We start from the raw sequence: 22500 nt of genomic DNA, 5'->3' as shown, positions 1-22500 counted from the left end.
ACACACACACACACACACACACACACACACACACACACACACACACACACACACACACACACACACACACACACACACACACACAGACTTATTGTTGGCTTTAATTATTCGGGGCAGTGATTAAATGGGGAGATGTTATCCTACTATTTTGCCTTAGGGTGAGGCAATACCCTTATGTTTGTTTGTGTGTGTTTGTGTGTGTGTGTGTGTGTGTGAAAGTTCAGTAATGCTCCTCAGGCTCATGTAGTGTTCAGAAGTCTCTAACACTATTTATCTTTCTCATGACATCACGGTCCACAATAAACCCACATCCTACCACCGACTTTCACTTGAGTTGTTGTTTTACGTGCACACATATCAGGCTGCATGGAAACAAAATCTCAACGCAAGAAAACAGACAAACTACTCCAGTGACTCCATCTTGTTTCCGTGAGACACGGATGACGAGTTCCCCGTGAGAAACAGGGGGACGCGGGCGCGCTTGGCTCAGATACTGGCGGAAACGCACCGGTGCGCTATCGGTCCCGGCGCAGCCGCGGCAGGCAGGCGACGCGCTAATAAAGCCGCTAACGCCAGACGATCCGGTTAGGCGGATTTACAACAGTTAGAACACCGAAACGCGCCGCGCGCGCCGCCAGCGGCCCGTGTCAAGTTTACGCGCCCGCGCGCGCACGTTTGGACTCTGCGAGAGCGCGCGCGCGCGGCACGCGGCGGTCCGCGGCTGGTGCGCGTGTCAGATTAGAGATGCTCGTAAGAGGATTAGGAGGGGAGTCATTAGCATTGTGTGGCCGAGTGGCGCGGAGCTGGCGCTAGTGATTAATACGCGTCGGCGCTGTCCCCGTTAGTGTCAGACAGATGCCTGCGGTGATTAATACACGTTATAGCCTTACAACGTTAAAAGTTCGATACAATAGCCGAGAAGAAGGGGAGCTGATGGGGAGGGGGGGGGACCTCTGAGCGCTGCGCGAAGGTTAATTGACACCGTAAGGCGTTTGGAAGCTGGTAGAGGACATCTCTTCAGCTGAGGATAGACAAGGTGTGGGAGTTTGATAGCTCGAGGCGACAGAGACACAGCGCGAGCCCTGCGCGCGAGCGCGCGTGCGTGTGTTTGTGTGTGCGCGTGCGTGCGTGTGCACATAAACAGAGGGTAGTTCTGCAGAGTAAATGTCTACTAGTAAGTCTTGACATATTTTAGTCGAAACCATGAAGCATGCTTGGGTGTACGTGCGCGTGTATGAGAAAGAGAGAGATGGAGAGAGAGGGGGGGAGGAGTGTATATATGTGTGCGTGCGATGTTGGACAGCTTTTGCAAAAAAAGCCCACTGTTCTCATTATCTCCACAGAAGCGAGACGACAGACACTCGGAAAATCCATAAGGGGTTTCATCCTTCTGCCCCCCATAAGCTACCCCAATTCTGAACATGAACGAACACACACACACACACACACACACACACACGCACACAAACACACACTCTCTCATATTCGGTACTAATATAATCCCCAAGAGTCACATGTGCAAAAAACACTTCAACCCTAAACATCCTCACTAGTCAAATGCACCTCACATAACCCCAAACCCATAGTAAACTATTTAAAAAGTTTAAACCCATACTAAATCATTTTTTAAGTTTAAACCCATACTAGTTTAAACTATTTTATCCCAACTTAACTAAACACCCTGTCAAGTCCAACTACCACACAGCTGTACTAAACCGACGACAAAGAGCCAAAATATGCGATGGATGCTTGCGACTGCGGTGTTGACATTTCCACAATCCGCCCTACACCCTAAAGCGCCACTAAATCACGCCGGACCAGGTGGAGGAATATGACAATGGACGGATTGTGGATTTACGTGGTGTAGGTTCCACAATACTGTCTCACGGGTCCCCTCACACACGCTCGTCTACTGGAGATGTGATTTATTCCGTTTGCCCAGGCATCACAGCCAATGAATCAGACGACATTAGCAATCGCTCTGACACGCACCTCCATAACAATATCAGCTCAGGGTCTGGCTGAGGGACCAGTCATTAGCCCTTAATCGTGTGACCAATGAAATCTCTCTGTCCAGCTCAACACCACTCATCTCTCTCCTGGGCTAAGATGGGCACCTACTACTGCCCCAAATCAAATGAGAAACGAGACAGAGCCAAAAGATGTGAAAAAGGAGAGCTAGAGCAGAGCAGGTGGAGGGGTGGTATCTCTGGGGAGTAGAGGAGGGCGAGGGGGGGGCACTGAGGGGCAGAGGGGTGCTCTGGGGGACAGAGGGGTGCTCTGGGGGACAGAGGGGTGCTCTGGGGGGTGAGGGATTAAATCACATCCTGTCAGAAGGAGTGATTATGAGCTGCCTTCCCTCAATCTAATGCACTGCTCAATGTACAAATGTACACACACACACACACACACACACACACACACACACACACACACACACACACACACACACAGCTGATAATGCACCAGATCTGCTGCCATTAGGGGAACCTGCACCACATTCTGTACCTGCATTAAATTAATTGCCTCATTAGCAAATAAAATGGCTTGTTTATGAACACATTGGTTTAGTATGCGAAACATTTAGTCCAAGGGCAAACTATCAATTAGCCTGTGATTAGGTCCACGGAGTTCGCTGTGTAATTCCTTCCTCCGAGTGAGAATGGGCGAGTGCACTGAACAGTAAGGGCAGTTGATTACAGTGCCGTTCACCCCAGGTGGCCTTCACGCCTATGACGCTGGACTCCTGCATGTTTGGATGAACCTTGGTTACACACACACACACACACACACACACACACACACACACAAGCACATCCATTCACACAATCACTCAATTTGCCTACAAATTACACTACCATTACACATTCATGCAGGGTTACCGCGGTTTCCAGACGACATGAAAGAGAAACGGAGATTGAGAACACATGCAAGAAATTGTAAGGACCGAAATTGTGTGTGTGTATGTATGTGTGTTAGGGTTGAAACATAATCAACACAGCTGACTGAAAGCAAATAATACAATTAGTTATTATTAGCTAACAAACTCACTGGGCACTTTATTAGGTACACCTTGCTAGTGCAGAGTTGGACCCCCTTTTGCCTTCAGAACTGAATTAATTCTTCATGGCATAGATTCAACAAGGTACAGGAAACATTCCTCAGAGAGTCTGGTCCATATTGACGTGATAGCATCTCGCAGTTGTTACAGATTTGTCGGCTGCACATCCATGATGTGAATCTTTCGGTCCACCACATCCCAAAGGTGTTCTATTGGATTGAGATCTGGTGACTGTGGAGGCCATTCGAGTACAGTGAACTCATTATCATGTTCAAGAAACCAGTCTGAGATGATTCGCTCTTTATGATATGGTACGTTATCCTATAGGAAGTAGCAATCATAAGATGGGTACACTGTGGTCATAAAGGGATGGACATGGTCAGCAACAATACTCAGGTGGTGTTGACACGATGCTCAATTGGTACTAATGGGCCCAAAGTGTGTCAGGAAAATATCCCCCACACCATTGCACCACCACCACCACCAGCCTGAACCATTGATACAAGACAGCATGGATCCATGCTTTTATGTTGTTGACACCAAATTCTGACCCTACCATCCGAATGTTGCAGCAGAAATCGAGACTCATCAGACCAGGCAACGTTTTTCCAATCTTCCATTGTCCAATTTTGGTGAGCCTGTGTGAAATGTAGCCTCAGTTTCCTGTTCTTAGCTGAGAGTAGTGGCCCTCCGTGTGGTCTTCTGCTGCTGTAGCCCATCTGCCTCAAGGTTCGACGTGTTGCGCATTCAGAGATGCTCTTCTGCATGCCTTGGTTGTAACGACTCAACAACCAATCCCAACTCCATTCTCTGTAAACCCTGGAGATGGTTGTGTGTGAAAATCCCAGTCGATCAGCAGTTTCTGAAATACTCAGACCAGCCCGTCTGGCACCACCTTCAAAGTCACTTAAATCTCCTTTCTTCCCCATTTTGATGCTCGGTTTGAACTGCAGCAGATTGTCTTGGTCATGTCTACATGCCTAAATGCATTGACTTGCTGCCGTGTGATTGGCTGATTCCACATTTGCGTTAATGATCTGGAGAGGTGTACCTAATAAAATGGCTGGTGAGTGTAGTTCAATTAATTAACTTGTCAATTTGTTGGTGATGTGTCTGTGTGTTTGTTACATGTGGAATTGTGACCTTTGAACTGTGACCTTGCCTGGCATGGGATCACGTCATGTTATGGTGGTGCATCTGAGAAGAAGGCTCTCTGGATGATTAATCCTCATCTTGGCAAATCAGCTAGTTAACCTGGCTACTTTAAAACTATCCCTGTAAATTAACACGGTATCATTTTCTCTATTCTGAAACACATTTTCCCTGGATTAAGGACTAGCATTGAAGACATTAGAGAACTGCATGTGTATGGAGATAACTGGAATCTAATCCGTGGGTACAGCAACAATATTCTGGTGTTACACTGAATTCTATGACCACCAATTTCTGTGACTGTACATTAACGTGTTCTTAAAGTATTTAGCTACACTACCATACAAGACACAAGGTTTTCTTTTCTGTGCATGATGGATTAAGTATTTCTTACATTTTGACCTTTTAGAACATTGTATCATTGTCATGGCGATGTGTATTGCTAGACAGTGTGGCATTGCCAGCTGCTCACATTTGATACTTTCTAAATCGCAAAACAAATCTACAGCCATATGGTCTCTGTGTGCACACCCAACGTGCATTGCACTCAAATAGATTCAAACGATTTATGGGGTTTTGCATCTCGTTCGGAAAAAGTGACAGTTCTAATAACTCGCACCTCAATTTATCGTGAAACCAGACTTCGAGAAGTAATTTATTTAGAATGCATTTCACTATCTGCACAGGATTCTAGACTCACGCAAAAATATGAATGTAGTTTTTTTTTTTTTTTTTTTAGAGTATTGGAGTTTAAAAGAGTAATGTTTTGCCTGCCAGATGTGTTGCACTGTTAAACGGGATGCACATTTCTATCACATTCAGTCCCTTTGACGTTTGATTTCTTTGATTAAGGTACTGCTACTTTGCCTTTCCTTGGATTTACAATTCGGCCAAAAAAAATAGATGTTGAAATAATCGGGAAAGTTGATTTAAACGTATTTGTGTATTTGCAAAGTAAATATTCATCCACTGAGTAATTATACAATCCATATTCCGAATAGTCAATAATTCTTTCAAATAACCCAACCATTACCTGCAGTCTGTGCGTGTTTGTGTGTGTGTGTGTGTGTGTGTGTGTGTGTGTGTGTATACACATTATATCCTCATAGTCACGGTTTATGTTACCCAGTAAATGCTAATATTTGACTGGTAAAATTGCTAAGAAACCAGCAAACCTGGCCCTGTCAGACACAGTATTTATGGAAGAATATTAAAAATACATCTGAATTTAAGTAGTACTGCCTCCTATGTGTTCTTCTATTCAATTATTTAGGTCTCTTTAAATGTACATGGACAATATGCAGAGGAAGACAAACGAAGCAGTTTAAGCTCACTGTCACCGGTCAATCGGACACCACACGTCTTCCTCACACAGTACCTGCTGGGAACTGCCCTCTTGGTTTGAGGAGGTCTGTCACTGTTTTCAAACAAATCACAGCTGTATCTAAAAAACGAATCAGGAATCCGAATGGGATTCAGAATCCTATATATATTTTATGCAAGTAAATTAGCCAACTAGCAAGCATGATTCGTGATGGACATTTGCTTGAGAGACTCTCTGGACAGTCTCATATGGGCAGCTGCCTGCTGACAAACAGAAAATTCAGGTGCTTTATTCAACCTCTGAATGTTGGCATCAGTAGAAATTAACACCAGTAGTAACATATGACCAGTATACTCGATTGTCTGGTAAATATTGGTCCTCTATTCCCAGACCAAACATCCTACAGGAATCTATACTCCTCGGCTGGATTTGTGCTGAGCTGGAGTACACGTGTGTTAGATCTGAGGATTGCTTGTGGTCACCAAGAAAAAAAAAAAAAAAAGAGCGAATCTAATTACTTTTTTAGACCCCTAATTAAAAGAGAAAGCAGCAACCCTGTGTGTGTGTGTGTGTGTGTGTGTGTGTGTGTGTGTGTGTGTGTGTGTGTGTGTGTGTGTGTGATAAGGCGTGGGCGTATGACAGTCAAGCACTCCCAGAAGGTCAACTGCTGTGTTAAATGCAGGGGAAGGATACTCCATCTCCTGCTCTTCACCTGTCTACTGGCTCCACATCACAGCAGTGCCTCCTCTACTACACCCTCCTCTACCACACCCTCTCCTCTACCACACCCTCCTCTACCACACCCTCTCCTCTACCACACCCTCTCCTCTACCACACCCTCTCCTCTACCACACCTCTCCTCTACCACACCCTCTCCTCTACCACACCCTCTCCTCTACCACACCCTCCTCTACCACACTCTCCTCTACCACACCCTCTCCTCTACCACACCCTCCTCTACCACACCCTCTCCTCTACCACACCCTCTCCTCTACCCCAACTCTCCTCTACCACACCCTCCTCTACCACACCCTCTCCTCTACCACACCCTCTCCTCTACCACACCCTCCTCTACCCCACCCTCCTCTACCACACCCTCTCCTCTACCACACCTCTCCTCTACCACACCCTCCTCTACCACACCCTCCTCTACCCCAACTCTCCTCTACTACACCCTCCTCTACCACACCCTCTCCTCTACCACACCCTCCTCTACTACACCCTCCTCTACTACACCCTCTCCTCTACCACACCCTCCTCTACCACACCCTCTCCTCTACTACACCCTCCTCTACCACACCCTCCTCTACCCCACCTCTCCTCTACTACACCCTCCTCTACCACACCCTCTCCTCTACCACACCCTCCTCTACCACACCCTCCTCTACCACACCCTCTCCTCTACCACACCCTCCTCTACCACACCCTCTCCTCTACCACACCCTCCTCTACCACACCCTCTCCTCTACCACACCCTCCTCTACCACACCCTCCTCTACTACACCCTCCTCTACCACACCCTCTCCTCTACCACACCCTCCTCTACCACACCCTCCTCTACCACACCTCTCCTCTACCACACCCTCCTCTACCACACCCTCCTCTACCACACCCTCTCCTCTACCACACCCTCTCCTCTACCACACCCTCCTCTACCACACCTCTCCTCTACCACACCCTCTCCTCTACCACACCCTCCTCTACCACACCTCTCCTCTACCACACCCTCTCCTCTACCACACCCTCCTCTACCACACCTCTCCTCTACCACACCCTCTTCTACCACACCCTCTCCTCTACCACACCCTCTCCTCTACCACACCTCTCCTCTACCACACCCTCTCCTCTACCACACCCTCTCCTCTACCACACCCTCCTCTACCACACCCTCTCCTCTACCACACCCTCTCCTCTACCACACCCTCCTCTACCACACCCTCATTTACCACACCCTCCTCTACCACACCCCTCCTTTACTCCACCCTCCTCTACTACTCCACTCCTCTACTCCACCTCTCCTCTACCACACCTCTCCTCTACTACACCTACCGAGGTCATTAAACCCCAGGGTTTTCACCAGTGGACATCCATGTATCTTTGGAAAGTTTACTGATTCAAACCGATCTGTGTAGTTTTACCTCTCTATGTAAAACAAAAACCACACATATATATCAGAAATCAAAATCAAATCTTGAACACAGAACATGCTCATACAGAACCTATAATTACATATTCTAACACCATGAAGCTGTCAGCAGGTTCATAGAGGGTGAGAGGGATCAGTCTGTATGCAGAAGGATTATGTGACTTTAAGAAGCAGAATAGTACAGTAACTACAGGACTAGCATCTCTCTCTCTCAGTCGCTCTGCCCTCTTATTCCCAAACACCCCTCCTCCCCCCTCCCTTATTCTCTTTCCCACTCCTCTCATTTTCCCTCCCTCTCTTTTCTCTTACCAAGGGCGTGTGAAGCGAAGGTTGCCATGGCGCTCTGCAGTCTGTCCGGCCTGAGTGCCTGCACCACCAGCACCTGCAGAGAGACGGGAACAAAAGCGGCTGTAACCGATCCAAGATCAGCTCGAGGGCTCCACTTCTTAGCGAGCGCACCGTTCTAAATGATCCAGGATCAGATAATGCTAGACCAGGACATCACTCAACATTCAGTCAGTGCTGATTCGTGCGTGTTGATGTTGTCGTCCTAGGCAAGAACTGCTCGTTTACCCATGAGTAAAATCTCACGGGCAGAGTTGAGAGACAGAGGGCAGAGCCGCTACGCCCATTTGAGGCGCTCCACCTAAATGTCTCCTCCCTCCACATTTGCATACGGATTTGCATACAGGACGAACCACTCGGTAGACAAATCTGTCAAGAGGTTGAAACGCGAGCCTTCGGTGGGTGCGCTGGCCAAGACGCGTCCCACTGGGGACAGCTTGCGTGCCACATGGTTCCACGAGCCCATCAGAAAGCCTCGTGGCAGACTCACGCCCACCCGTCCCGCTGCCGGGGGATGGGAACACCACCCAGCTGACGGAGGAGCTCGCTCACTCACTCTCAGGCACCAGCAGCTGACGGTGCACCTGCTGCACTCCACACACACACACACACACACACACACACACACACACCTGCAAGTTGCTCGGAGTGTTACACTCAACTCCCAAGGCTTGACGAGACTGCTGGGGAGCGTATGCTTTTGGGGGAATGCAGAAACCTAATCATTTATGTTATTATTATTTTATTATTTAAGGTTTAAGGCCGACATTTTTAATATTAGCATGTATAAACGCGAGCAACAGCAATCTTGAAGCTCATTTTTTGGCCTATTTTAAATCACGACTCCGTTTGAGATTACTTGATGGCTTAAGGCAAGCATGTGATGATGAACACACACTCAACACACACACACACACACACACACACACACACACACACACACACACACACACACACACACACACACACACACACACACACACCCACACACACACACACACACACACACACACACACACACACACACACACCCTCTCAAAGTGTCCTGCGGTATCTGGCACCAATACGTTTGCAGCAGAGCCTGCAAGTCCCACAAATTATGATGCTGTTTTTCCAGCACGGCCCACAGATGCTCAATCAGGCCGAGATCTGGAGGACAGAGCAAGACCTCCATCATGTTCCCGTGAACAACTTCTACAGCGTGGCCGAAAGAGGCAACAGACATTAGACAATACTGTGGCCAAGAAGGCTTGGACTTGGTGAATCTTCACTGGATCACTTCTGGAAGGTACGACCCACTCCGTACCAGGAACACCCTACCAGACCTTCTATTTTGAACACGTTCCTGGACATGTTCCTTTGTGTAGCCGTCACAGTTTGGCCCATGTCAGAGTTGCTCAGATCCTCACGCTGCCCCAGTTTTCCTGCCACACAACATACCCACTGTTCACTTTCTGCTTACTACTATATCTGCCCCTTGACAAGTGGAACTGTAATGGGATAATGTTATTCGCTTTACCTGTCAGTGGGTTTAGAATGCATTGGTGTATGTGTATACCACACACACACACACACACACACACACACACACACACACACACACACACACACACACACACACACACACACACACACACCAAATACAAATTTATATTGGAGGGATTCCTTTAAGCATCACCTACAATGACAGGCAGCACACTTTGTTTTCAAACGGGAGGCAGTGAGTCCACTGTTGGAAATGCCCCGTAAGATGTCAGGATATCCCACAGCCGTCCAGGATTTGATTTGAAGTTTGGTCTGCTGGTTTGGATCATTAACTTCCCTGAGCACGATGGTGATATGGGGTGCGACAAGAATGCTGATGAGAAATACAATGACAACGCACTGTACTACTGATCTACCGTACTACTGATCTACCGCACTACTGATCTACCGCACTACTGATCTACCGCACTACTGATCTACCGCACTACTGATCTACCGCACTACTGATCTACCGCACTACTGATCTACTGATCTACTGTACTACTGATCTACCGTACTACTGATCTACCGCACTACTGATCTACTGATCTACTGGAAGCAGCTTGTCAGGAGGAGGAGCCCATGGGTCTGCTGTGTTTCTGAGTGACAGCTCACCTGTTGAAAGAGCGAGATCTTCCTTGCGATGGAGGGCGGGACTTCCTGTTCACAGGCGGAGCTTCGTGAGAAGGAGAGCCAGAGGCTGGCGTCGTTGAGATGGAGGGACTGGAACAGCTCCGGAGAGGCGTTCTGCAAGAACACAAGAGTGTGTGTGTGTGTGTGTGTGTGTGTGTGTGTGTGTGTGTGTGTGTGAGTGTGTGTGTGTGTGTGTCTGTGTGTGTGTGTGTTTCACTGCATACCTTGAGTAACGCCACTGCTGTTAGTCTCTCCTGATCAATCCAGGAAGGAATCTGTTCTTGCAAGGACTTCTGGGAGTCCTGTAGAGTGAGCGGTGAGGAGAGTGAGCAAGACAGCTATTAAAAGAGGAAGTGCCGACATCATAAGAAGAGAATAAGAAAAGACAGTTTCATACCGCTTTCTTGACCATGTCTCCTACCATTAAGCCAGTGAATATATCCCACTCCTGAAACACACACACACAAGCACAGTGCCTGAGCAGCCAACAGGAATAACGTGTTGGTGAAACCATGCGTTAAGAGGAGTGTGTGTACGTACATTCTCCTGGAAGAGTTCAGGGTGCATTCCCCTCACAAAGTGCAGCGCGAACATGAGCTGATCTGTCTGTAGAGAAACACCACCACCATCAGTGGGGACCATTACAGCCGTTACTGAATCCCACCACAGCAAGGTCAGACCGTGACTGTGAGGACAGCATGGACATCACAGCAATCAAGGTGGACGGCCTGTCATATTTGTCTTTGTGCGTGGGACTGAAAGAGACGTGTTTGATCTTCACACACTCTGTCTTCACACACTCTGTCCTCTAGGAGATACAGTGGCAGCTCACACACACACCTCTATAGCCAACATATATCTCACACACACCTCTACAGCCAACAGCTCACACACACACACCTCTACAGCCAACAGCTCACGCTCACACACACACACACACACACACACACACACACACACACACACACACACACACACACACACACCTCTACAGCGCTCTCACACTGTATCTCTCAACACTTTCTTTCATTCTTTAGGATGTACACACCCACACACACACACACTCCCACACACAACAGGTGTCACATCCACTGGCATTCCCAGTTGAGTTCTGATGACTCATTTTACACATGCACACACGCATACACGCACACACGCGCGCGCACACACACGCACGCACGCACACTTCTCTTTTCCTCTCTTTATCCCCTACCTAAAGGTAAGATCACACACAGACTCTAAAAGCTCACACACCACTGATGTGAAAAGAGCTAAACTAAAAATGGTGGACAGTGTGCATGTGTGTGTGTGTGTGTGCGTGCGTGTGTGTGTGTGTGTGTGTTTGTGCGTGTGTGTGCGCGCGTGTGTGTGTGTGTGTACGTGTGTGTGCATATGTGTGTATATGTGTGTGTGTGTGCGCATGTGTGTGTGTGTGTGTTTGTGTGTTTGTGTGTGTGTGTGTGTGTGTGCGCATGTGTGTGTGTGTGTGTGTTTGTGTGTGTGTGTGTGTGTGTGTGTGTACGTGTGTGTGTGTGTGTGTGTGTGTACGTGTGTGTGTGTGTGTGTGTACGTGTGTGTGTGTGTGTGTGCGCATGTGTGTGTGTGTGTACGTGTGTGTGTGTGTGTGTGTGTACGTGTGTGTGTGTGTGTGTGTGTGTGTGTGTGTGGTCACCTTAAATAGGGAGCGGCAGACATACTCATACACCATATTCTTCAGCGATGTCTCCAGGGCGGTGATCCTAACTTCAGTGTTCTTGCTCTCCTACAAGCCACACACATTCTTTATACTTTACACACAACCATTTCACACACTACATACAACTGCACACACACACACACATTAAATACAATTACCCATACATATACACCACACACGTCCACCAGTACAAACACACTGCAGTCACTGCTCTCGGCCACACTGGTTTAGATACACACAACGTAATGACACACGTTACAGACCATGTGCACACATATTCAACACATTACATTCATAATAAATACACCAGCACAGAGTATGCACCCCTGCTAGACTCACACATCCTCACTGTGTGTGTGTGTGTGTGTGTGTGTGTGTGTGTGTGTGTGTGTGTGTGTGTGTGTGTGTGTGTGTGTGTGTGTGTGTGTGTGTGCGTGCGCACGTTCCCACCTGTCTGGTCTGCAGGGCTCTGTGGAAGATTCGCAGGAAGGCAGACAGGCTGAACTGGTACATGTTATTAATTCGGGAGAGATCAGTTATTACAAAATACATGTTACTGGCTCTCTCAGCCAGTGGCAGGTAGGCATCTCTCTCCTGTAGAGAGAGAGAGAGAGAGAGAGAGAGGAGAAGAGAAAGAGGGAGAGGGAGACAGAGAGGGGGGAGATTAAGGCAGGGAGACAGGAGAGATGGAGGGAAACAGAGAGAGAGAGAGACAGAAAAGGGCAGAGAAGGAGACAGAGATGGGTCATAAAGGAACCGGTGTACCATTGCTGCCCCCAAGAGGACCTCTATTTCACAGCAGTGTAAACAGGAACACACTCCTGGTTCTGCCAGCCTGCCAGCCGCCACACAGCATTCATCACACATGTCACGTGGCACTCCAGTCGGAAGACAGCATTCATGTAGGCCACAGGAAATAGTCCTCACAAGAATCCCACCAGGCGGGATTTAGACGTTCGGGCAATGTCCTGCGTTTCAAAGCAGGTGACGTGGGATGAAGCAGTTCTGAAACGTGTCACGCATCGTGTCACGTGACCCTGCCCGTTACGGCTTCTTCTGGCAACGCAGAGCGCGGGTTTAGAGTGCACTGTGATGTCACCGCGCATGACGCAGCGGTCGCCATTTTGCTAAGGCTACGTCTTTTTTTGTTTTGTTTTTCAGACGTGTTTGGACCGGTCTAATGCGTTCATGGCCACAGCTGATTCATTGCTCATTTGAATAAAAAAAAATCTCTGAGATGTTTCTGTGAATGCCACCAAGAATGCCTGGCTTATGATAATTAGGTTGTAATGTAGCTAAACTGCTAGCATTCATTCATGTAAATAACCATAACGGTCTACGCAAGTATGGCTGCACACATCCATGTCTCTCATCCCATCATATAACACAACATAAACACAACACCTCTAGCAAGTTCATAGAAAACGACACAAATTTAAGATCTTATACAGATGCTCGCTAACAAACCAAGCAGATCTTTGCACATCGTGTGCGCAGTAGACTGACTGAAGCATAGTAAAGTGGGTAGGCCACGATGCTGGTAACGTCAAGGTCGTGGGTTCGATTCCCAGGGAGAACACGTACTGTTTGTACTGATAAATATGTAAGCTGCTCTGGATAAAGTGCAAACAAAAATCGTTAATGCCTGACGACTCACTGCACATGCTTGTGACGTGGTACGTGAGCGTGAACGCATTAACCAGGAGGTAAAGGTGTGAATTCTTAGGACCGTAAGACATTCCAAAACACTGTGATGGGGTGATGATGATACACACACTCACCCAGTCTGTGAGAAATGGAGTGTGAGGATCATATTAACATACTAACCTGATCAAGAGACGTCTGTAGTCTGTGAGACTCTGTGAGTGCGTCGTGGATCAGGGCACTGCTGGCTTTTGTCTGGTTCAGAGACTCGATCAACTCTTTATTCTCCAAAATGTTACCCTGAGCTGTAGCTAGGGCCTACACACACACACACACACACACACACACACACGCACAGTATAGTTAGAAGTAGCATTTATCAACCGTCAGAGTTGGTATTCATAGACACACAAAAGTTTTTGCTTTCCAAGTTAAAAATCCTTTATCATGTGGTTTCTGGCATCTCGGCCAGCCCATGTAAAGGAGGCTCCTGGCAGCAGGGCTTCAATACGGAAGGACGTGTTGGTGGAGAATGAGCGGAGGGAATGCTGGGAAGATCAGGACCTCCAACAGGGTCTCCTCCAGCAGAGCCAGCTGAATCTTCTTCTCCTCCTCCTGCTGCAGCAGTCTGGTCTTCTCACGCTCCAGCTCAGGTCTCTCCTGCTGAATAGTCAATGCCAGGAGCTACACACACACACACACACACACACACACACACACACACACACACACACACACACACACACACACACACACACACACACACACACACACACACACACACACACACACACACACACACATCTTATTAAAGAATGTGCACTTCAGAATTAAAGCTTAACGTGTTGAGCATAGAACGTGTTCATAGATGCTCTTCTGCATGCCTCGGTTGTAACGACTGGTTATTTGAGTTACTGTTGCCGTTCTATCAGCTCGAACCAGTCTGGCCATTTTCTCATGACCTCTGGCATCAACAAGGCATTTGCGCCCACAGAACTAACGCTCACTGGATATTTTCTCTTTTTCAGACCATTCTCTTTAAACCCTGGAGATGGTTGTGCATGAAAATCCCAGTAGATCAGCAGTTTCTGAAATACTCAGACCAGCCCGTCTGGCATCAACAACCATGCCACGTTCAAAGTCACTTAAACTTCAAGTCACTTTCTTCGGCTTGAACTGCAGCAGATCGTCTTGGTCATGTCTACATGCCTAAATGTATTGAGTTGCTGCCATGTGATTGGCTGATTTGACATTTGCGTTAATAAGCAGTTGGAAAGGTGTACCTAATAAAGTGGCCGATGAGTGTATATATATGTATGTATGTGTGTGTGTGTGTGTGTGTGTGTGTGTGTGTGTGTGTGTGTGTGTGTGTGTGTGTGTGTGTGTGTGTGTGTGTGTGTGTGTGTGTGTGTGTGTGTGTGTGTGTGTGTGTGTGTGTGTACCTGTCCTCGCAGTCCTGCTCTTGTCGTTGTAAAGTTTACTTCAGTAATCACGGATGCAGCATCAGGGAGGATAAAAGGACTGGGGTTCCGGGTTGCCAGAAACAGGCGAAAATCCTCATTATAGTCTATGACTTTGTCGCCAATCTGCACCACGTAGCGTGGACCTAGGGGGAAAAAAAACCAACCCAGTGAGCCAGACTGAGCCCTGCTGAAGGGTAAACTCACACAACAGGCCTGTATATCTGCAACACTCGATGGAGCCCAGAATCTAAATCTACAGCTTAACTCTTTGTATAGTATCATTAAGTGAATAAATATGACTAAGAATGAAATCAAGACAGACACTGTGGACGCCTCTGCAGACCAAGGCAGCATTTATGAAACACGCCGCACGTTCTGACTCCAACTAGACCTTTAAAATCTCATGTTGGTAATGTTGCCGTGACAGCGTTTCTTAAGGAGAGAGGCGCCAGTTCGATTCTCCCTCTCCCTGCAAGATGAATCATGCTTTTGTGTTCTTCTTTCTTAGATTATTATAATCCTTCGCTCGCGGGATTACTTAAAATCAGCTTAGTCAGATGCAGCAGGATGGGGAAGCACACCGAACAGAACCGCAGACAGACCCGCCTGTGTATCACCACACCACCCGCCTGTGTATCACCACACCACCCGCCTGTGTATCACCACACCACCTGTCTGTGTATCACCACACCACCCGCCTGTGTATCACCACACCACCCGTCTGTGTATCACCACACCACCCGCCTGTGTATCACCACATCACCCGCCTGTGTATCACCACACCACCTGTCTGTGTATCACCACACCACCCGTCTGTGTATCACCACACCACCCGCCTGTGTATCACCACACCACCCGTCTGTGTATCACCACACCACCCGCCTGTGTATCACCACACCACCCGCCTGTGTATCACCACATCACCCGCCTGTGTATCACCACACCACCCGCCTGTGTATCACCACACCACCCGCCTGTGTATCACCACACCACCTGTCTGTGTATCACCACACCACCCGTCTGTGTATCACCACACCACCTGTCTGTGTATCACCACACCACCCGCCTGTGTATCACCACACCACCCGCCTGTGTATCACCACACCACCTGTCTGTGTATCACCACACCACCCGTCTGTGTATCACCACACCACCCGCCTGTGTATCACCACACCACCTGTCTGTGTATCACCACACCACCCGCCTGTGTATCACCACACCACCCGCCTGTGTATCACCACATCACCCGCCTGTGTATCACCACACCACCCGCCTGTGTATCACCACACCACCCGCCTGTGTATCACCACACCACCCGCCTGTGGCATTCAGCACAGACTTCTAGATCCATATATTGGTGTTTAAAGCTCTTAATGGCTTGGCACTTTCAAACACATCTGAAGGCCTGACAGGACAGCATGCCAAATCAAGTCAGACGACATTCCCGCTCATTTTGCAGGACTTTGAAGGGCTTTCGCAGGACTTTCCTGAGGACATCTTCGGTGACGGACAGGACTTGACAGGACTTGACAGTTGCTCGCAAGAAGGCCATCTCAGAACACAGGTGTCTCATGTGTGAAGAGGATTATGGGACAGATGGTCCTCACCAGAACACAAGTGTCCGATCTTGTGTGTGAAGAGCATTATGGGACAGAAAACCATCTCAGAACACAGGTGACCAATCTCATGTATGAAGAGGATTATGGGAAAGAAGGCCATCTCAGAACACAGGTGTCTGAGCTTGAATGTGAAGGGAATTATGGGACAGAATCCATCTCAGAACACAGGTGTCCAATCTCGTGTGTGAAGGGAATTATGGGACAGAAGGTTTTCGCTGCAACACAGCAGAGTCCAGACGATGAGTTATATGAACACTGAGACTAGGCCCTTAATTCCCTCAGAACTAGGGTCTAGGGTCATATCCTCTTATCATATACTTTGATATTACTGACAGGAACAGGTTCTAGATCAGCACTCCTATACTGAGACAGTTCATGAACACACACACTGGCCTCCTTTTCAAAGACATATAAAACAAGTGGAGTTTAATAAAAGTGTAACATTCACTGAACAAAGAATTTGCCTTGTTTTAAGTAGCAGAAAGAAAAGACACATCACTGAGGCTGTATGGCTGACCGGTTCATGTAGTCACTGACTACATGTCCATTTTAATAAGCGCCTTGATTTTTAAAGACTTTCCTTTGATTGTAGTTCTGCCATCAATTTGACTTCTCTGGTCACAGGACTACCTTATCTAAACAGGCTAATCTATGATGGGGTTCAGCCATGTACTACGTCTCTTTCTCTGGTCACAGGACTACCTTATCTAAACAGGCTAATCTATGGTGGGGTTCAGCCATGTAAAACGTCTCTTTCTCTGCCAGCACTCTGTCTAGATCAGCCATGTTCTTTTGTGATAGGCATTTCATTTGGACAACAGCATGAAGAGCGCTTGTTTTTCAGCCATGCCTGCCATCACACGCTTCTGCACAGCTCCTGCGTGGCCCAGTTTAGCTCATTCAACTTTATTTGTTCATCTTTCAGGCAGTGGCCACAGTACGTACTGGCTGTCCTACAATGTTGCGTGAGTCATTTGGACCGCATCCCTTCAAACAGGTGTTGGGAACCAATGTGACGAGATAGCGAAGTCCTGCCCTCTCGTTTCCACCAGGATATCCTTGCTAATTCTTGACTGCTCTGCATCTCTGGTGTCAAAACACATTTGGGCAGAATCCACAGCCTCCAACAAATGTGTCCAGTCTGTAGGCGTAATGTTTTTAGTTGTGAAATTCTTAGCGTAGGAGCGTTTGTGGGGCAGAACCATCTGAGCAAACAGAGCTTCGCTCTCGCACTTTCCAACGTTGTGCACCACCGGGAATTACAGAGAGCTGGCTGAACCTTTCAAACGCCCTGTCCACTACATTCATCATGGCCCGTGGATCCAGGGAGCTTATACACCTTACGGCCGAGTTGGCTTTTCTCGAGCACTTTCTTGGAATTGTCAAGGAATATTTGGAGGAGTTTCATACAGCTTCTTTTTACCCATAGCATTCTTGGTGGTGAACCCCAGGTCAAGCTGTTTAGGAGGTACACGTGGTGCTTTGTTGAGAACGTCAAAGGCTGACCGTCTGAAGAGACGGCAGGGTGTCATCAAGTATCTCCTCGTTGAAGAAGTAGGAGAGTAAGATCCTCACAGTGGATTGAAGCTCCTTGAAGCTCCTGGATTCCTTCAGCCAGGGGGTCACATGAAAACTCTTTCACTAGGAAATATGTTGCTGAGGCAGGCACTTTACTCTTAGCTATGTTCTTCAAGCTGTTTATAAATGTGTGTACAGACGGCCATATGTTGACTGCTTGCTCCGTCATCACCACATCCTCCACCCTCTGTGAGCATAGAACTTTTAATGGAAGGTTGTGGTGTTTGTGACTTCTGTGACATCGTCTTGTCTTCGGTAGATGAAATTATCTCGGTTCTCCCAAGATCTTCTGATCCGTCTCTGTGGTTCCCCGCAGAAATTTCCTGAGTACTGTACGAAGAGCGATTCAGCAAATCTCTTACATTTGAGTCTTGTCTCCTCCTGTCCTCATCCAATAACCTGGACAGCCATGAATATTTCTAGAAGGTTCTTTGGGTCTGGTGGATCCATTCTTAAACTTTCCCACAAACTTCACCACATGCCCGTGGCCGAGAATCCATGTAACTCCAAGCCACCTCATCCTGAGTCTAACTGCACTGCCAGACAACCTCATCCATTTGCTCTGTCTGATTAACTGTGTTTAGACATTCATCAAGGATGACAAAGCAATCTAATTGCTTGATATCGTTAACCAGCTGCTCTTTGGCATATGGGCCCAAGCCAGAGCAACCCATTAGTTGATGATGGGGCAGATGATGAGAATTCCTAAGCAGTCTGACCATCTGGAAACATTTGTGAAAGAAGTTCTGACATGTCTGAACAAGATCTCAGTGAGAATTGTGACAGTATGATCTTTACTGCCCGGCAAACCTGGTTTCTAATATGGTTTGGCTTGAAAAATGAGTTGACATTGCTGTGTGGCCTTGTGTTCCTGAACCTGCACCCTCATCTACGTTTGATGAATGGTCTTCTCTGCTGGACCGAATGGCTGATCTGATCGTTGTTCTTCCCTGACTGACAGCCTCTTTAGAATTTGTTGCGGAAGCGGAGTCTCATAAAATCGGTCATATGAGGCCCACTGAGAAACAGCCTAGCCTGTAATGCCCCGGCCTTGAATATGACTTTGGACGCTAATATTATACACGTCGAAGGACCACCTGGAAACGCTTTTCCTGACATTGTTCTACAGCTACAACTACAACTTCAACTGCAGATCGTTCATCTGAAGTGTACACACCAATATTCAAGTGTATACACTTTCCAAAGAAAAAGACTTACATTTTGGACAATCGGACGTGTCTTCTGAATAAGTTTAAACAATAATTACTTAATACAGACATCACTTATAGTATATCCTACATCCTCGGTGTGAGATCATTAATATTCGATTTACAAGTTAAGACTATTATTGAAATTTTCACAACCAGGCTTAATTCTGAAGCTTTTTTAAGTCACACATTACTGACGTACCACTTTTATTTCCTAAAAATGTGTTTGCAAGGCAAGTGTCATGTTGGCTGGCCCTGACTGCTCCCTCGGGCTAGTCTCTGTGTTGTGTTGTGTGTGTGTGTGTGTGTGTGTGTGTGTGTGTGTGTGTGTCTCTGGGTGGATACATGAACATGTGACTGATCGACGGATAAAATTCCTGCTGGAAGTCCTGAGGAACGCTGACCTGCCATGTTTGAACATCGGAAGAGCTCGTCATGGGGGTCACCAGGAGCGACGCGTGAGGCAGGGCAGCAGTACGGATGGGTTAACATGTAGATGAATAAGATGAGCGGACGGATTAATGGATGGGTGGAGGAGTGGATGGATGGAGGGATGAACTCACCCTGTGCGATCAGGTCTCTGCGGAGGAGAGGGTAAAGCACGGGCTCCACGCTGTCCACCTCCTGAATGATGAGGGTTTTCCCGAACCGCACCGCCAACTCTAGAGCCGTCATGAAATTAGAGTCCTGCAGGAGGGAGGCGGAGGGGGAGGAGTAGAGGTCAGGTGAGGGGGAGGAGTAGAGGTCAGGTGAGGGGGAGGAGTAGAGGTCAGGTGAGGGGGAGGAGTAGAGGTCAGGTGAGGGCGTGGAGTAGAGGTCAGGTGAGGGGGAGGAGTAGAGGTCAGGAGTAGAGGTCAGGTGAGGGGGAGGAGTAGAGGTCAGGTGAGGGGGAGGAGTAGAGGTCAGGTGAGGGCGTGGAGTAGAGGTCAGGTGAGGGGGAGGAGTAGAGGTCAGGTGAGGGGGAGGAGTAGAGGTCAGGTGAGGGGGAGGAGTAGAGGTCAGGTGAGGGGGAGGAGTAGAGGTCAGGTGAGGGCGTGGAGTAGAGGTCAGGTGAGGGGGAGGAGTAGAGGTCAGGTGAGGGGGAGGAGTAGAGGTCAGGTGAGGGGGAGGAGTAGAGGTCAGGTGAGGGGGAGGAGTAGAGGTCAGGTGAGGGGGAGGAGTAGAGGTCAGGTGAGGGCGTGGAGTAGAGGTCAGGTGAGGGCGTGGAGTAGAGGTCAGGTGAGGGGGAGGAGTAGAGGTCAGGTGAGGGGGAGGAGTAGAGGTCAGGTGAGGGGGAGGAGTAGAGGTCAGGTGAGGGCGTGGAGTAGAGGTCAGGTGAGGGGGAGATGGCAGGTCAGGTGAGCGGGAGGCGGCAGGTCAGGTGAGGGGGAGGAGTAGAGGTCAGGTGAGGGGGAGACGGCAGGTCAGGTGAGGGGGAGGAGTAGAGGTCAGGTGAGGGGGAGACAGCAGGTCAGGTGAGGGGGAGGAGTAGAGGTCAGGTGAGGGGGAGACGGCAGGTCAGGTGAGGGCGTGGAGTAGAGGTCAGGTGAGGGGGAGACGGCAGGTCAGGTGAGGGGGAGGAGTAGAGGTCAGGTGAGGGGGAGACAGCAGGTCAGGTGAGGGGGAGGAGTAGAGGTCAGGTGAGGGGGAGACGGCAGGTCAGGTGAGGGGGAGATGGCAGGTCAGGTGAGGGGGAGATGGCAGGTCAGGTGAGGGGGAGACGGCAGGTCAGGTGAGGGGGAGACGGCACAGTGGTGCAGAGTCTCAGGTGGGCGTGTCTGCATGTGCACCTGTTGGTTAATCACTTCCAGCCGATGCTCCTTTAGGTGAGTGCGTAACCACTCAGTTGCACGGGAGGAAGGGTCTATCAGAAATGGGCATGGCACACTCTGCACATAGGGAGACACACACACACACACACACACACACACACACACACACACACACACACACACACACACACACACACACACACACACACACACACACACACACACACTTTTTGAGAGAATATTTTTTGCAGTAATACATAAGCTTTGAATGGGCAAAAAGTGCACTGGCAGATGAGAAGTAATGAAAGTGTGGAAGGTTCTAGATCTTCTAGATAATAATAATACGTTTATTTTATATAGCGCCTTCCACAAAGCCAAGGTTGCTAGATAGACAGACAGAGCTGAACACATCTGAACTCTGCTAACGTGTCTGAAAAGTCCTTAACTGACTGAAAGCCCTTGACCTACAACTGTAATGATTAATTTCATCCATTATTATAATGGCAGTACCTGTCACTTTCTACACTCTCTATCTACTAATCTCCTCTCTACACCCCCTGTCAAATCTCTCCCTTTCACTCTCTCTCTCTCACACACACACACACACACACACACACACTCTCTCTCTCTCTCTCTCTCTCTCTCTCTCTCTCTCTCTCTCTCTCTCCATTCTTTTCATCCAGTCTCTGCAATGGCTCTCCATGCAGTTGCAGTAGTTTTACCATGGGAACACATAAAGCTTATGCCACTTATGTAATAGAACCTGTTTACTGTTTAATCCCATAAAAAATAGACCAGTTTAAGGTCTCTGCATTTATGAATGCTTATATCAACAAGAACGGCTATAATAACACTGGCATGATGTACACAAGCACTCAAGTGTGATACATTTGATCTTAGCTCTTCCCTGAGACCTTAAACTAAAGAGTTAGTAAAGGAAAAAAAAAACTACTTCAGTTTCAGGTTGGGTTGTTTTGGTGTGACGGTTTCATGGTCACAGGGGTATCTGCACAGTGTATGGACAGACAAATCCCCTCTGGATTCCACCTGGATCATCTCACAGCAGTCGGGGTTATTCTATGCACGACTGCGTGGATCTCCCATTATGTGAGTAACCCACCATGTGACCAGGTCACATGACATCCTCTGCCCTTGCTTCTAGCATGGTTGCAACCGTCCCATACATTATTCATCTCAGGGGAGACCATGACACGGCCGCTCAGGCCTGAACAAAACAAAACTTCCTGCTCCTGGCTTAGTATGAAGAGAGTTAGCAGCACATGGCTGAGTTGGTCTTCGCTTTCAGCTCACACTCCTGTGCCTTTTCCACACAGTCACGGAGTCGCTGTTTGTAAT

At 48.2% G+C, this 22500-nt stretch overlaps 1 protein-coding gene across 1 annotated transcript in view; it reads right to left on the bottom strand.

Moving 5' to 3' along the window:
* dync2h1 (dynein cytoplasmic 2 heavy chain 1) overlaps positions 1 to 22500 on the bottom strand; it is a 93964-nt gene that overhangs the window by 20505 nt on the left and 50959 nt on the right. The window contains 12 exon segments of the mRNA XM_076976154.1: positions 7993 to 8065; positions 10168 to 10299; positions 10410 to 10487; positions 10583 to 10633; positions 10726 to 10791; positions 11858 to 11947; positions 12332 to 12475; positions 13709 to 13843; positions 14090 to 14209; positions 14968 to 15131; positions 19957 to 20080; positions 21163 to 21261. Of these exon segments, the coding sequence (XP_076832269.1) occupies positions 7993 to 8065; positions 10168 to 10299; positions 10410 to 10487; positions 10583 to 10633; positions 10726 to 10791; positions 11858 to 11947; positions 12332 to 12475; positions 13709 to 13843; positions 14090 to 14209; positions 14968 to 15131; positions 19957 to 20080; positions 21163 to 21261 (1276 nt within the window).

The sequence above is a fragment of the Brachyhypopomus gauderio genome, chromosome 16 (assembly GCF_052324685.1).
Source record: "Brachyhypopomus gauderio isolate BG-103 chromosome 16, BGAUD_0.2, whole genome shotgun sequence".
In the NCBI taxonomy this organism is placed as follows: domain Eukaryota; kingdom Metazoa; phylum Chordata; class Actinopteri; order Gymnotiformes; family Hypopomidae; genus Brachyhypopomus; species Brachyhypopomus gauderio.
Note: the sequence above shows the minus strand (reverse complement) of the source record. Positions and strands in the feature narration are given on the sequence as shown.